The 16,722-nt window shown below is 42.6% G+C and overlaps 1 protein-coding gene across 5 annotated transcripts in view; it reads left to right on the top strand.

The window, feature by feature from the left end:
• RALGAPB (Ral GTPase activating protein non-catalytic subunit beta) overlaps positions 1-16,722 on the top strand; it is a 173,317-nt gene that overhangs the window by 97,480 nt on the left and 59,115 nt on the right. For 3 of the 5 annotated variants that reach the window (XM_033962658.1, XM_033962656.1, XM_033962655.1), the window contains 2 exons: positions 2,416-2,537; positions 8,145-8,327. In XM_033962658.1, the coding sequence (XP_033818549.1) occupies positions 2,416-2,537; positions 8,145-8,327 (305 nt within the window). Of the gene's footprint in view, positions 1-2,403; positions 2,538-8,144; positions 8,328-16,722 lie in introns of all 5 variants that reach the window. The other 2 variants (XM_033962654.1, XM_033962657.1) reach the window with 1 other exon arrangement.

Below are 16,722 nucleotides of genomic sequence, written 5' to 3'. Positions count from 1 at the left end.
TGTAAGATGGCCTGGATAGAGCCTGGCTTGGTCTTCTCTCCGGGTTCAGCTTGCGGCTTGTCAGCCTTTCGGGGGTTCGTGACAGGTCAACATTTGACAGCCATTCCTGATGTGATTCGCTTTTTGCGGGTGGCCAAGTTGCTCAGGCCTCCTGTGCGGCCCTCTGTTCCCTCTTGGGATCTCATTCTGGTTCTATCTGTTCTGGTGCACCCGCCCTTCGAACCTTTGGACGACTGCTCTTTGAAGGACCTTACTCTGAAGGCGGTCTTTTTGGTGTACATTTCTTCCGCTAGGCATGTTTCTGAGCTACAGGTTTTCTCTTGTAGGGCTCCCTTCTTGGAGTTTTCTAGGGAGCGGGTTGTCTTTAGGCCCGTTCCTTCTTTTTCTGTCGAAAGTAGTTTCTCCTTTTCATGTCAATCAATCTGTGGTCCTCCCGGTCTTGGGTAGTCGGGAGGGCTCTTCTGAGCAAAGACAGCTGCGCAAGTTGGATGTTGGTCGGGTCCTTCTCTCTTATGTGCAGTGGACCCAGGAGATCAGGAAATAAGATCATCTCTTTGTTCTTCTGGCGGGTCCTCGTAGGGGGGCTAGCGCTTCTAAGGCTACTATTGCATGTTGGATCAAGGAGACTATTGCTTCCGCTTCTCTTCTGAGGCAGAAGCCCTTTCCGGAGTTTCTCAAAGCTCATTCCACTCGGGGTCAGGCTGCTTCTTGGGCTGAGTCGTCGCTCGTGCCTCCAGTGGACATTTGTAAGGCTGCGGTTTGGTCTTCCTTGTATTCCTTTGTCAGACACTTTTGGGTAGATGTTCTGGCGCGGTGTTCGGTGTGCGTGTTCTGGTGTCAGCCCTTCAGGGGTCCCGCCCGTGTGAGGGAGTGCTTTGTTACATCCCATTCGTAAAGATTAACCTCTACTGGTCTGGAGAGTGTTAAAGAAGGAGAAATTAGATTCTTACCCTCTAATTTACTTTCTTTTAGCTTCTCCAGACCAGTAGAGGTCCCCACCCTGTCTGTCATTGGTGTGTTGGTTCCGTTGCGCGGGCAGTTTTGTTTTTTGCTGCAGGTTCTAGTATTTTTCTAGGGCCGGGGAGAATTAAAGAACCGCGGCTGTGGCTCGGCTGGCTTAGCAGGCGAGCTGTGGGAACATTTTCCTTCTGGTATTTCTCCTCTGCATTTTCCAATAGCATTTGGGTATGTTAGTTGTTACTCCTGTTCGGAGTATTGTTTATTTCTGTTTCCAGTTCTTAGTTCTGCTTGGCTGATGTAAATAGAGAAGGGAGTATATTATATACTGTCCCACAGTTTTGTTTTCAGTCTCCACCTGCTGGTCATGATTGGATATATACCCATTCGTAAAGATTAACCTCTACTGGTCTGGAGAAGCTAAAAGAAAGTAAATTAGCAGGTAAGAATCTAATTTCTCCTTACTCTATCACATGAATAGAGCATTCAACACAGGAGTAGTAACTGGTGTCCAAAGCATTCTCTAGTTGCCACATTCACTAATAGAAATATCATAAAATATATTACATTTTGTAATCAAAGAAGTTGATGTCAAAATATATTCTAAAAGTAAAACATACCGTGAAACAAATGGGTTAATCAAATTATTTATCGAATTATAATGTTTGCATTGCATACAATTTAACTCTTTTAGGAGTCGGAGTCAGCACATTTTCACTAACTGCAACTTTGCAGCCCTGGTAACATGTTATATGGCTGCTGTCCACATTTTTTCTGTGATTAAAAAAATTGTAACTGATGAGGCACAAGCATGAAAAGAAATGCACTATAGCTTCCTATGGGTAGGACTAGGCAATGCTCTCTATCCTGGATTATTGGGACAGATGAAATGTATTATAGAATCTCAGCAGTCAACCTCCATTTCCACTGGCATTTGAAGGAAGTTGATCAGACAACAGTGGAAACAACAAAAGCCTTCCAGTGTATTCTACAGGGCTCAGAAGCTAATTAAAAGGAGAAATGGAGACCTAAAAAGATAAGGTTTTTGTCCTTAGGTCCAAAAGTTGATTCTCCTCAGAGAGTCTTGTTAATAGTGAGCACTGTAAAGTCATAATGTAGCTGATGAGTTTTTCATGCACATTTTGTTAACTGCGGTAGAAAAGAAAGCAATGATGTCCATTTTTACTGTTTGTGATGTATTTGTGCAAAGTCTGCTTTGAAATTATAAACTAGCTTGGCCTTACATGTGTAATCTGCTAGATCTTTAGTCTCCCGTAACTATTTGAATAACTCCTCCTTGCTGGGATGGCGATGCCAGCCTTTTCTTCTTCCTTGGTGCTGGTTGTGGCTGCTGTGGGTTCTGCCTGGTAGATTGCTTTGCATCCCATGACTAATGCTTAGTTGTTTTCCTTCCCTGTGGTTTGTGGTATTGGGGTTACATCCTAGCTCTTCATACAGATACTGCAGCTGGGCTCCTCATGCGCAGCATCCACTTGGTGACCCAAAGACTCAACTCGCAGTGGAGGCAGGACATGAGCATCTCATTGGCAGCGCTGGAGCTTCTGTCTGGGTTAGCAAAGGTCAGCATTTCATTGCTGTGTTTACTCTGCTCTGTTATAAATTAAGCCCCACACCATTGTCTCTGAATATGGATATTTGTATAAAAACATACATGGTATACTCCTGTTACCTCTGTTTCCCAAATCAGACTGTGTGTCTTCTACAGCCATAATATCACTTTTGGCAGTGAGATATTTCAAGGGTGAGATCTTGGCAAGGAGATTACACACACATAAAGATTATAGCCCAAAAGTTAACTTTATGTTTCCACTTTTGAGGGGTATTGGGAGGGAAGAATGGAGGGATGGTTTCATAACACAACCTTTGTTGTCTAGTTGGTTAAAAATAGGATTCTGCTAATATTTTAATTCTTTAGCATCCCTCCAGACCGGCACAGAACAGATGGGTTTACTCTCCTCTGCCAGTAGGTGGAGACAGAGATATTGACTATTGGCTGCAGTACAATGCCACGACAGTGGCTTTTGTCAATCTTCAGAGGGAGCCAAGAGTCATCTGGTAGCACCTGAGGTGACTCTTCTTATAGAATGGGCAGAGGCTCATCTTCTGGACATCTTGGCCTCCACAATAGCAGGAGTGGGCAAAGTCCAGGCAGACTTCCTCAGTCATCATGTGCTGAATCCCGAAGAGTGGTGGCTCAGTTTGGAAGCCTTCAACTTGATTATTCAGGCCTGGGCCAGCCGGTAATGGACCTCAGGGCCACGAGTGTCGACGCCAAAGCACCAAGGTTCTTCATTTGGCACAGGGATTACTAGACCAAGGGGCTGGATGCTCTGGTGCAGCCTTGGTCAATGGTCGGCCTACTGTATGTCTTTCCTCCGTGGGCAAAGTGTTTCTTCGCATTGCTCGACATGCAGGCCGCATGATCCTTGTGGCTCCGGACTGACTCAGGCAGAGATCTGGTTGGCTTCTCATGGTAGATTCTTTTCCACTTCCCCTCTCATCCGACCTTCTGACCCATGTTCGATCTGGGTCCCTTTTGTCTTGCAGCTTGGCTCTTGAACGGGAACACCTAAGTAAGAAAAGTTATTGATATAAGGTGATCTCCACCCTCTTGGGTTCTCAGAAACTTTCTACCTCTAGGGCTTATGTGTGCATTTGGCATCTTTTTGAGGACTGGTGTGCCTCCCCTTCACGCGTCTTTGCCTCACATCTTGGAGTTTTTGCAGGATGGCCTGTAGCGGGACCTTGCATGGTCCTCCCTCGGGGTACAGATTGCGGCTTTGTCTTCTTTTCGCAGTCTGGTGCGTGCGTTTGGCCTCTGCTCCTGATATGATTTGTGTCTTGAGAGCAGAAAAATTGCTCCAGCCACCAATTCGTCCTTCTGTTCAAGCCTAGGATCTCAATCTGGTTCTTGCCATGCTTGCTTGTCCTCCTTTTGAACCTCTTAGCTCTTGCACGTTGAAGGACCTTACTCTTAAGGTGGTGTTCCTGGTGGCCATTACTTCTGCAATGCATATTTCTGAACTTTAGGCTTTTTTGTGCAGGCCTCCCTTCTTGGAGTTCTCCAGGGAGCGGGTTGTGCTGCAGCTGGTTCCCCTCCTTTCTTCCGAAGGAAGTCTGTGATCCTCCCAGTCTTGGGTAGCTGGGAGGGCTCTTCAGATCAGAGGCAGTTGTGCAAATTAGATGTCCGTAGGGTCCTTCGCATGTATGTTCAGCGGACCCAGTAGTTCTGGCAGTTGGATAATCTTTTTTTATTCTGTTGGCGGATCCTCATAAGGGGGACATTGCTTCTAAAGCTACGATTGCGCGCTGGATCAAGAAGGCTATTCAGGAGTTCCGGCAGTTGGATCATCTTTTGTATTCTGTTGGCTGATCCTCATAAGGGGGAAATTGCTTCTAAAGCTACGATTGCACGCTGGATCAAGAAGGCTATCGCTTTGGCATATCTTCTCCAAAAGAAACCTGTTTCGGATTTTCTCAAAGCTCATTCCACTCTTGGGCAGAGAGTTCACCGGTGCCCTCTGGTGGATATCTGTAAAGTGGTGGATTGGTCTTCTCTCAATTCCTTTGGTTGTCACTACCAGGTAGATATTCAAGCACATCAGGATGCGGTGTTCAGGGAGCGTTTGCTTGTGGCGGCCCTTGGGAGGGAGGGGCCACCCATGATTGGTACTGCTTTCGTACATCCCATCCGTTCTGTGCCGGTCCGGAGGGATGCTAAAGAAGGAGAAATTAGGTTCTTACCTGCTAATTTTCTTTTTTTTAGTCCCTCCAGACCAGCACAGACCTCGCCCTGTCGTATATTTCGGTGTTTTTTGTGAAGTGTACGTTTTTTCTGGGTTTTTGTTTTGGTTGTTGGGGAGTATAATGATAGCAGCGGCATTTGGTGCATCTGCTTGTTTGTTCTAATCAGTATCCAACTGTGTTTCCTGATCCAATCTGGACAATTCCTTTATCTTCTCCATGTGAGAGTGGAGTTGGTTTGTTTTGGCGTTTTCAGCCTAGTTAGTTTCTGCTTGGCTATTTGTCAGACTGATTGTAGATGGGACTGCACAGCCCACATGTACTGTAGCCAAAAGTCAATGTCTCAGTCTCCACCTGCTGGCAGAGGAGCGTAAACTTATCCATTCTGTGCCAGTCTGGAGGGACTAAAAGAAAGAAAATTAGCAGGTAAAAACCTAATTTCTCCTTTCTCTGCTGAAAATCCCACAGCATTGAAATCATGGGATTGAAAGACTGCATCTTGTACCGGTGTGGGGAAATTTCAGAGTATGATGCTGTTTGGAGCAATAAAGATATTCTGATGGGTGGTAAACCTATTAATGGGCAAATATGGAAATCCTGTAATATTTACTTTTTTAGTCAGCTAATTTCCACTTCATCCCTTAAATCCTTTGCACAATTATAACAAGACTATGTTGTTTCAGTTTTTATAGATGTTCTAAGTATGGAAAAATGGAATTTCTCACTTCTTAGAAATAGCAGCGTAATGAGAGCCTAAAAGATTGGCACAGACCAGATCAGCAAGTAGTGCGATTCTACAAGTGTGTACCTTTTCTAGAATCGTGCTAAGCGCCAGTCCATCGTAGGTCACTAAAACCAGGCCTAAGTGCCAGCGCCTCAGTTGTGCACGAATCCCTGGACCATGCCTCCTTTTCAAATTTCTACACTAGAACTAGCACACTTTCCGAGTTGTGTGCGTAACTTTTAATTAATGCTAGCTAGTGTCAATTATGAGTTGTCCATTGCCAGTTATCAGTGCCAATTAGGCCAGTTCAGTTGTACGTGCAAATGCAGAATTTTTTTTGGGGGGGAGAGGGGTTAATGCTTTTATTGAAACAAATGTGTGTTGTCAAACAAAGCTTCATTGGGGGAAAAACATTAATTCTCATCTGTCTCAGGAAGACGAGCAAATTTTCTGCTCATTCAACCCCAGAGCATCTTCATCCTTTTTGATAACTCAATCCATGTACTTTATAATTGGACTTTATGGACTCCCAGAAAATCCAAACTTAATGGTTCTGTGACCACGGTCCACAAGCGAACTGGAACATTTTGTGCATTTAATATTTGAATGTGATAATTTACATTCTGGGCAGATGTGTGTGATAAGATTCTGAAAATTTTTAATTTTTCTGAAAATATATGCAAAAATCATTATCTTTACAATCCTTTTTGTCATTAGTGGATAAAGCTTTGTTTGATTTTCTTGTTATGATAGCCTTAAAATTGGTAATCAATCATTGGATAGATAACACTTATTTCTAGTGCAATAGGAACATCAGTCTTGACCAACGGGTTTTAGCCCTCCTTGACTGCGAAATGGGTAGAGAGCCTTTTTTTTTTGGGGGGGGGGACCAGGAATGTAGTATATCTTATTCAAAGGGGGTAACACCAAACTTCATATAGAGTTCTTTAAGAAATCTATAAAGCATATCTTTAGGTACTTTTGTCATAGAACATGGAAAGTTCAACAGCCCTTGAGTAATTTTCAGAGTTCTTGATCTTCCTATTTAACTTCATTTTATCTTGAGAAAAAGTAGATTGCAACTATTTCACCTGTTTAACTTGGTCAGAAAGATCTTCCACAGTTGTTCTTGCAGCAATAAGGTTCTTCTCCAATTTCAAAACTTTTCTGGAGTCTGGGAGAATTGCAAGCAGGACAACTGAACTTGTTAAAGGGATTCCAGAACCTGCCTTATGGAATCCATTGTCACTGTTGGTTTAACAAGTGGTAATAAATGAAGGTTCAGACCAACAGCTTGACCTTCCTCTGTAATCCCCAAACAAGCTGCAGCCCCTTCCTACTTTCTGGGACACCCCCAGGTTGACCTCCTTTGTCTTCAGTCAGCTTCCCACTCAAGAGTGCCTTCTCTGGCATCTCTTCCACCCTTGTTGACACCTGCGCTAATGGTTCGACTCTGAGGTAGGATGGCATTAAAGGACCTGCCGAACTGAGTGACACTTCGCTTCATACCCACAGCAGTTGGCACATCCTTCAGGTGGTCTCTGCTGTATGGGGGTGACGAGCAGGAGAGAATATCTTCCACTGACGTTTAGGCATGATAAGGTAAACAGACCACATGTCCTCTAACTATAGCAGCCATCTTGGTCTCTGGGTTTTTTTAAATTTATCAGTGTCCTTTTTCTGTCTTTGACTCCAAGACTTCATTTGGAAAGTCTTCCGCGAATTTGCAGTTTGCGAATCGCGGATTCGCTCAATCACGGTCTGCTTCGACTGCCTTTTCCTGTAGTAAAGTCGGGCTACACCAATCAGGAGCTGCGTGTCAAAGCATCTCCTGATTGGTGTAGCCCGACTTTACTACAGGACAAGGCGGTCAGAGCAGACTGCGAGTGATTTTCTTCACCCCCTGGCGCTCCAGCTGCCCTCTCCTTCCTCTCCTGCTTTTGAAATTTACGGGGATTCCTGGAATGGAACCCCCGCAAATTTAGATGCTATTGGAGAAAGCCTCTTTTATATCCCAGTAGAATGTTTAAGGATGCTCATTTTGGCTTGACCAGTAGGAGGATAATTTTAAAAGCCACTGAAGTATATAAAATAGTGCAGAAACAGGTCTTTTAGGAAAGAGTTGGAGTTTATACATAAAGATTATAAAATACACATCTGTGCATTGTAAAGGCTGGATACATTGTGCATGCACTTTTCTGTGGGATTTTGAAAGGGAAACGTAATGTAATTTCTGTTTATATTTGCCATACAAATTAGGTGGATTGTTAATGGGTAATTTTCTAACTGTGCTCTGGCTTTTTTCTTACAATGATGATATGGGATGAGGGTGTGCAAGAATGAAATGATCTGTTAAATTTTCCTACTAACAGAGAGTGGCTTAGGGCTAGATTCAGTAAGCAAACCGATCGTGTACTCCAATCGCCCCCATTTGAATGTTCTCCCTTCACGGAGAGACAGGTTAGTGAATCTAGCCCTTAGTCACCTTGCTGGATTTTAAAGCTTTATGAATTTTAGAATGTTGTGTATATTTGATGAAAAGTAATTACTGTATTTGATTTTAGGGATGTGTATATTTTCCCTTTAATCCATTGTTAGGAGCAATGTCATCTCCTTCCTGCCATCCTGACCCCATCTTGGTGATTTTGCACCACTTGTGTCAATATCAGTATTCCCTTGCCTACCATGTGTATTATAGGTGAAGGTTGCTATAGACTCAGCTGACCGGAAGAGAGCCATCAGCTCAGTGTGTTCTTACATTGTATACCAGTGCAGCCGCCCAGCCCCGCTGCACTCCAGAGATCTACACTCCATGATTGTTGCAGCCTTTCAGTGCCTTTGTGTCTGGCTCACTGAACATCCTAATATGCTAAATGAGAAGGTGAGTAAATTGCAATCGAAATTACAAGATTCCTTCTTAAAGTATCACTTTATTGAGAGCACACAGTAACAGTGAACCATATCCGTCACGGGCCAAAACAGAGAGTGGGAAGTTTATGTTTACTGCCAGACTTTCTTCATGCAATCTTGAGAAATCGGGACTGTTCCTGACCTTTAGCTATTTTTGTTGGGCAACATCTCTTGTTCTGCAGTTCAGTGTAGGATCAGGGTTTGGCCTTCATTGGACCATATTTTACACTTTGAGCCTGATCATGTTTGTTATATAGTTATGATCAAGAAGCAAAGCAATGGTAATGTGGATTTTGCAGGCTATTTACAGATACCTCATTTTTGTGAATGATACAAATTGGGAATATTTGATGGATTACGGAACTACTGCTGAAAAGACACGCAAAGACCTAATTAATGAATAGTCCACAAAGTTCTCATTTTCTCACTTTTTTTTTTACACAAGCTAGACAACTCAGTACCCCATTCTCAAATCCAGCAAACATAAGAACAGGAAAAGATGAAATAATTTGAAATCCTAAAGAGTTTTTAAAAATATAATCATCTGCTGGTATTTAATAGGAAGAGACTGGAGGAGGGTCACAAGTGATGTCCCGCAGGGCTCGGTGCTTGGGCCGCTGCTATTTAATATATTTATAAATGATCTAGAAACAGGGACAAAGTGTGAGATAATAAAATTTGCGGACGACACCAAACTATTTAGTGGAGCTCGGACTAAAGAGGACTGCAAAGAATTGCAAAGAGACTTGAACAAACTAGGGGAATGGGCGACAAGATGGCATCTGAAGTTCAACATTGAGAAATGCAAAGTACTACATATGGGAGGCAGAAACCCAAGGTACAGCTATACGATGGGAGGGATGTTATTGAAGGAGAGTACCCAAGAAAGGGACTTGGGAGTAATGGTGGACATGACAATGAAACCTACGGCACAGTGCACAGTGGCCGCTAAGAGAGCGAATAGAATGCTAGGTATAATCAAGAAGGGTATTACTACCGGAACGAAAGAAGTTATCCTGCCATTGTATCGGGCAATGGTGCGTCCAGTATTGGTCGCCGTACCTTAAGAAGGATATGGTGTTACTCGAGAAGGTTCAGAGGAGAGCGACACGTCTGATAAAACGTATGGAGAACCTTTCATACGCTGAAAGATTGGAGAAACTGGGACTCTTCCCTGGAGAAGAGGAGACTTAGAGGGGATATGATAGAGACTTACAAGATCATAGAAACATAGAAAATGACGGCAGAAAAGGACCACGGCCCACCAAGTCTGCCCACTCTAATGACCCCCCCTAATTTCTGCCATGAAGAGATCCCACATGCTTATCCCATTTTTTTTAAAATCTGGCACGCTACAGGCCTCGATTACCTGCAGTGGAAGATCATTCCAATGATCAACCACCTTTCAGTGAAGAAATACCTCCTGGTGTCGCCATGAAGTTTCCCACCCCTAATTTTCAATGGATGCCCTCTTGTTGCCGTGGGTCCTTTAAAAAAAAAAGATATCTTCTTCCACCTCGATACGGCCCGTGACATATTTGAACGTCTCAATCATGTCTCCCCTCTCTCTGCGCTCCTCGAGTGAGTATAGCTGCAACTTACCCAGCCATTACTCATACAGGAGATTCTTGAGTCCTGAGACCATCCTGGTTGCCATTTGTTGAACCGACTCAACTCTCAGCACATCTTTTTGATAATGTAGCCTCCAGAACTGTACACAATATTCCAGAAGAGGTCTCACCATGGACCTGTACAATGGCATTATGACTTCCGGCTAACGAAACTTCTATGGATACAACCCATCATTTGTCTAGCCTTGGATGAAGTTTTCTCCACTTGATTGGTCGTCTTCATGTCTTCACTAATGATTACCCCCAAGTCTCGTTCTGCTGTAGTCCTTACTACGGTCTCACCATTTAGGGTGTAATATCTGCATGGATTTCTGTTGCCAAGGTGCATGACCTTACACTTTTTGGCATGGAAACTTAGTTGCCAATTCGTGGACCAATGTTCCAGTCAGAGTAGGTCCTGTGTCATACTGTCTGGCACTGTGCTTTCGCCTACTATGTTGCATAGTTTGGCGTCATCGGCGAATAATGTAATTTTACCTTGAAGCCCCTGAGCCAGGTCGCTTACGAAGATGTTAAAAAGGATCGGGCCCAAGACTGAGCCCTATGGTACTCCACTGATTACCTCCGACATTTTGGAGAGGGTACCATTCACCACCACCCTCTGAAGTCTACCTCTAAGCCAGTCTTTAACCCATGCAGTTAATGTTTCACCTAATCCCATTGAACTCATTTTGCTCAATAACCTGCGGTGTGGGACACTATCAAAAGCTTTACTGAAGTCCAAGTACACAACGTCCAGGGACTCCCCCATATCCAGCTTTCTTGTTAACCAATCAAAGAAGCTGATTAGATTGGATTGGCAGGACCTTCCCTTTGTAAATCCATGTTGATGGGGATCTCGCAGATTCTCCTCGTTCAGGATCATATCTAACTTGTGTTTGATTAGTGTTTCCATAAGTTTACTCATGAAAGGCATAGAGAGAGTGGAGAGGGACAGATTCTTCAAACTTTTGAAAAATAAAAGAACAAGAGGGCATTCGGAAAAGTTGAAAGGGGACAGAGTCAAAACGAATGCTAGGAAGTTCTTCTTTACCCAACGCGTGGTGGACACCTGGAATGCGCTTCCAGAGGACGTAATAGGGCAGATAACGGTACTGGGGTTTAAGAAAGGATTGGACAATTTCCTGCTGGAAAAGGGGATAGAGGAGTATAGATAGAGGATTACTGCACAGGTCCTGGACCTGTTGGGCTGCCACATGTGTGGACTGCTGGGCACGATGGACCTCAGGTCCGACCCAGTGGAGGCATTGCTTATGTTCTTATGAGATAATTAATGAAAAAAAAGTAGCTCTCAATAAGGAAGAGGTAATTAAGAAACCTTTTTATTTTCTCAGTAGACATGTGACATAATGAAGAACAGAGAAGGAATAGTCAAAATGTTAGGATCTTGTGATCATTCCATATAAAATTATATATTATATCATTCCACATATAATTATATATTTATTATATATTATATCATTCCATATATAATTATATATTATATCATTCCACATATAATTATATATTTATTATATATTATATCATTCCATATATAATTACTATTAGTGAGACCGATTGGTAAACATTTAACAAGTTCTACAACAAGTACGTCAAATCATACTGCAGATTGGACACTTGCCCCCCAGATGTAATGAAAGCAGCCCCAATCATCTTCAAAGCCAAACTACTCACCTGGGTCAACCTACAACTAACCACAGGAATGTTCCCGAAAAACTTAGGTCAGATTGTAACAACACCCATTAAAAAGATCAACAAAGAACCATCCAACAACTTATCCAATTTCAGACATATCGCTAACATCCCTCTCGCAGTTAAAATAATGGAAGGGATGGTAAACGCTGAACTAAATGCATATTTAGACAAATTCAACATACTGCACAACAACCAGTCAGGCTTCAGACCTGGTCACAGCACAGAAACAATAATAGCCTCGCTACTAAACCACCTACACTCCCTTCTCACCCAAGGTACCAGTACCATGATCCTGCAACTGGACCTAAGTAGCGCCTTTGACCTAGTAGATCACACCATTCTTTTGAACTGCCTAGAAGCCATAGGCATCACAGGAAACGCTCACAATTGGTTCCAGGGATTCCTCAGGAACAGATCCTACCAGGTATTCAAAGACGACAAACTTTCCCATAGTTGGAATAACAACTGCGGATTACCCCAGGGTTCCCCCCTATCCCCGACCCTCTTTAATATCTACCTAAGTTCTTTAGGAAATCTGCTACAAAGCCTAGGGCTCATCTTCTACATTTACGCAGACGACATTATGGTAGTGATCCCTCTAACCTCCCTAACGTCACAATACATCACCTCCTTAACCAACATCCTACATCAGATAGAGCGCTGGATGATGGCCTTCAAAGTAAAACTCCACAGAAAAAAACAAATTTTTCCTGGCATCCCCCAACGAAAAGATAAACGAAAATACAATTCACTTACAGAGTCGAGAATACAAAATTGACCAAACCATACAGATACTGGGGGTAACCCTTGACAAACACCTAACCCTGGAAAATCACACAAACCTATTGTTTAAAAAAAGTATTTTGGTTCTATGGAAACTTCGCACTATTAAAAAATTCTTCAACGAAAAGTCCTTCCGTTTACTAGTACAATCATCCATCTTATGCTTATAAAAAGAACCTCAACAAACTGAGATTAATTCAGAACACTGCGATCCGACTAATCCACAGTTTAAAAAAAATGGGAACACATTACCCCTTACTATCAGAAACTCCACTGGTTACCCGTAGAATCATCTTCAAGTTTGCTTGTATCTGTTACAAAGCTCTCTTTGGGATGCTTCCAACTTACCTAATCTCCCAGTTCTTTCTCAGCGGTTCGAACAAGAGCACTCGCAGAAAAAATCTATTTAATTACCCCTCCCTGAAATCTTATCAATACAAAAAGTTTCTAGATAGAATGTTATCCTTCCAGGCAGCCAGGCTGAACACATGGCTTGGAAAACCCATACTTGAGGCCACTACATACGCAGACTTTAGAAAATCCCTGAAAACTCAATTGTTTAACAAATTCTAAACTCCCACCCCACCTCTTCCTCACTACGGCACTCCTCTCTACCTCGCCACTAATTTGAGACTAACTCTTACCCTCTCTCCCCTTGTATCCCATGTCCTGACAAAATGTATCTTTATCGTAAACCACTTGTATGACTTGTATCCCACTTACTGACAAAATGTATCTTTATTGTAAACCACTTGTATCCCATGTACTGACAAAATATATCTTTATCGTTAACCGTTTGTATCCCATGTACTGTCAAAATGTATCTTTACTGTAAACCACTTTGAACTTCACGGTATAGCGGTATATAAGAAATAAATTATTATTTAATAGAAACACTTGTAAATAATACATAGAATATATATGAGAGTGATTTATGTAACAAGTTCAATATTAAGCTGATATATTAAGGGCCTGTTAAAATTTCTCCCATTTTAGGACCATGGATTTAAAAATGAAAAGTAAATAAAATCCCTTTTTTAAAAAAAAAAAATTAAATTTATACAGTGAAAAACAATTACAGAACAAAAGCAGACATGATGCACTAACTCTTCATACATGACAATAGATAGCAATCCAATAACAATACAAGAACCCCCTCCCAACATAAATAGAATCCTTAAACCAGTGGTTGAATGTAATCTACTGAGGCCTAGATGCACTAAGAGGATCGGTAAGTCCGTGTGGTTTGGGCTAATTCAGAAAGCTATTGATGTACTAAAAAGTTCACATGCAAATGATTCACACGGATGTTCGCTGTGATCCTTGACTCTTCAATCTAATGGATCGTTGTAAGAGCAATTCTCACACATGTGCAGAGCCAGCAGGGCAAAGCCTCCTGCCACGCTGTTCAGGGGAGGAAACCTTTCTCTTTTTTAACGGGCACAGATGATGCTCAAATGCCTAAACTCCCTCCTCTTAGGTGTCTGAATAGACCAGGGCCTTAGGCCCCTCCTTGTGCATCACATGATGCATCGGGGAGGGAAAGGACTGGCAGGCCTACGAGTAGGACAAGCTGAGCTTCCCTCTTGCTCCAACGTCTCTGAAAAGGTACGGGGGGAGGGATTTAGCGGACCTCCTGTGGCAGGAGGGAGTGGGCATCCTTCCTGCCTTTTTTAGGGGAGATGGGGAGATGGTAGGGGATGTTTTGGGGGGGTGCCTGATGTGGGAGTGGGCCTTGGGTGGTGGGAGGGAGTGAGCATCTCTCCTGCCATTTCACTGCCACGGGAAGGGGGGAGTTGCCATGGCATGAGGGAGTGGGCATCCTATCTTCCATTTTTTTCTCATGTGGGGTCCACATGGCAGGAGGAAGTAGGCATTCTTTCTGCCTTTCTTGCGGGGGGAGGGGAAGGTCAGTTCCTGGTGTGGGGACTTTTTTTCTAATGGGGCAAATATTGTGCAGTCGCTTTTTTTGGATCGCTAAAAGCGATTACTTTTTTAGTGCATCGTGAAGCCATGTTAGACCATCAATCGCTTACTAGTTTACATGGCATTGTAACATTAATCAACTTATTTGCATGGTTGGAACAGGGAATGAGTGATCGTGCAGAAAACCAGGCGCTGAGACATTTTCTGCAATGGGTCGGCAAATATGATCGTCGCTGGCTTTAGTGCATCTGGGCCTGAATTAATTATGGGGTTCACTATTACAGCATGTGGAAATAGAAAACATGATAGCAGATAAAGGCCAAATGGCCCATCTAGTCTGCCCATCCACAGGAACCATTATCTCTTTCTCTCTCTGAGAGATCCCACGTGCCTATCCCAGGCTCTCTTGAATTCAGACACAGTCTCTGTTTCCACCACCTCTTCCTGGAGACTGTTCCACCCATCTACCACCCTTTCTAGGCAGCAGAATTGAGTAGATTTATGAAGTAGATGAAAAAACTCTTCAAATATTGGCATTTCTGTTGTGTAACCTGGATTTTCAAAAGGCTTTTGACAAAGTAACTCATGAAAGACTCCTGAGGAAATTGGAAGGTCATGGAATATGAGGCAGTATCTTATTTTGGATTAAGAAGTAGTTAAAAGATTAAAAAAAAAAAAAAAAAGACCAGGATTAAATAGTCAGTATTCTCAACGGAGAAGAGTAGATGGTGGTGTTTCCAGGGGTCTTCTGCTTTTTTAACATATTTATAAGTGATCTAGTGATAGGAATAACTAGTGAGGTAATTAAATTTGCTGATAACTCTAAGTTGTTAAATTGCTAGAGGATTGTGAAAAATCGCAAGACGACCTTATGAGACTGGGCATCAAAATTGTAGATGACAAATGCAAAGTGATGCATGTGGGGAAGAGAAACCCAAACTGTAACATAGAAATATGATGGCAGATAAAAGCCAAATGGCCCATCCAGTCTGCAATAACCATTATCTCTTTCTCTCTCCAAGAGATCCCACGTGTCTATTCCATGTCCTTTTAAATTCAGACACAGTCTGTCTTCACCACCTCTTCTGGGAGACTGTTCCATGCATCTACCACTCTTTCCGTAAAAAGTATTTCCTTAGATTACTCCAGAGCCTCTTAACTTTATCCTATGCCCTCACATTGCAGAGTTTCCTTTCAAATTAAAGAGACTCAACTCATGTGCATTTACATTACGTAGGTATTTAAATGTCTTTTATCATATCTTCCCTCTCCCGCCTTTCCTCCGAAGTATACTGATTGAGATCTTTATGTCTGTCCCCATACATCTTATGATGAAGTCATGCCAACTATTTTAGTAGCCTTCCTCTGGACTTAGTCCATCCTTTTTATATCTTTTTGAAGGTGCGGCCTCCAGAATTGTACACAATATCTAAATGAGGACTCACCAAAGTCTTATACAGGGGCATCAATACCTCCTTTTTCCTACTAGCCATACCTCTCCCTATGCAATCTAGCTTTCGCCATCACCTTTTCAACCTGTTTAGCCACCTTAAGATCATCACATACAATCACACCCAAGTCCTGCTCTTCTGTTGTGCACATAAGCTCTTCACTCCCTAATCTGTACCGTTCCCTTGGGATTTTGCAGCCCAATTGTATGACCTTTCATTTCTTAGCATTAAATATTAACTGCCAAATTTCAGACCATTCTTCAAGCTTTGCTTCAAGGTCTTTCTTCATGTTATTCACACCATCCGGTGTGTCTACTCTATTGCAGATTTTTGTATCATCTGCAAAGAGGCAAATCTTACCCGACAACTCTTCAGCAATATTGTTTATTTAAATGTTAAAAAGAACAGGCCCAAGAACAGAACCTTGAGGCACACCACTGGGAACATCCCTTTCCTCAGAGCCATCTCTATTGATCACTACCCTCTGTCGCCTTCTACTCAACCAGTTTTTGACCCAGCCTGTCACTTTGTGACCCATCCCGAGGGCACTTGGTTTATTTATTAGACATCTGTGTGGAACACTGTCAAAGGCTTTGCTAAAATCTAAATACACCACATCTAGCGCACATCCTCTATCCAATTCTCTGGTCATACATTCCCATCCAGACAATAATTCCTTGACGTAATGCAAAATTCCACATTAGGAGTTACCACCCAAGAAAAGGATCTAGGTATCAATGTTCAGGATACGTTGAAACCTTCTGTTCAGCAGCGGTGGCTAAGAAAGCAGATAGAATGTTAGGAATCATTAGCAAAGGAGCGGAAAACAAAAATGAGAATGTTATAATGTCTTTGTATTTTTGGTGGAATTCCTTATGTC

The sequence above is a fragment of the Geotrypetes seraphini genome, chromosome 11 (genome assembly GCF_902459505.1).
Source record: "Geotrypetes seraphini chromosome 11, aGeoSer1.1, whole genome shotgun sequence".
In the NCBI taxonomy this organism is placed as follows: domain Eukaryota; kingdom Metazoa; phylum Chordata; class Amphibia; order Gymnophiona; family Dermophiidae; genus Geotrypetes; species Geotrypetes seraphini.
Note: the sequence above shows the minus strand (reverse complement) of the source record. Positions and strands in the feature narration are given on the sequence as shown.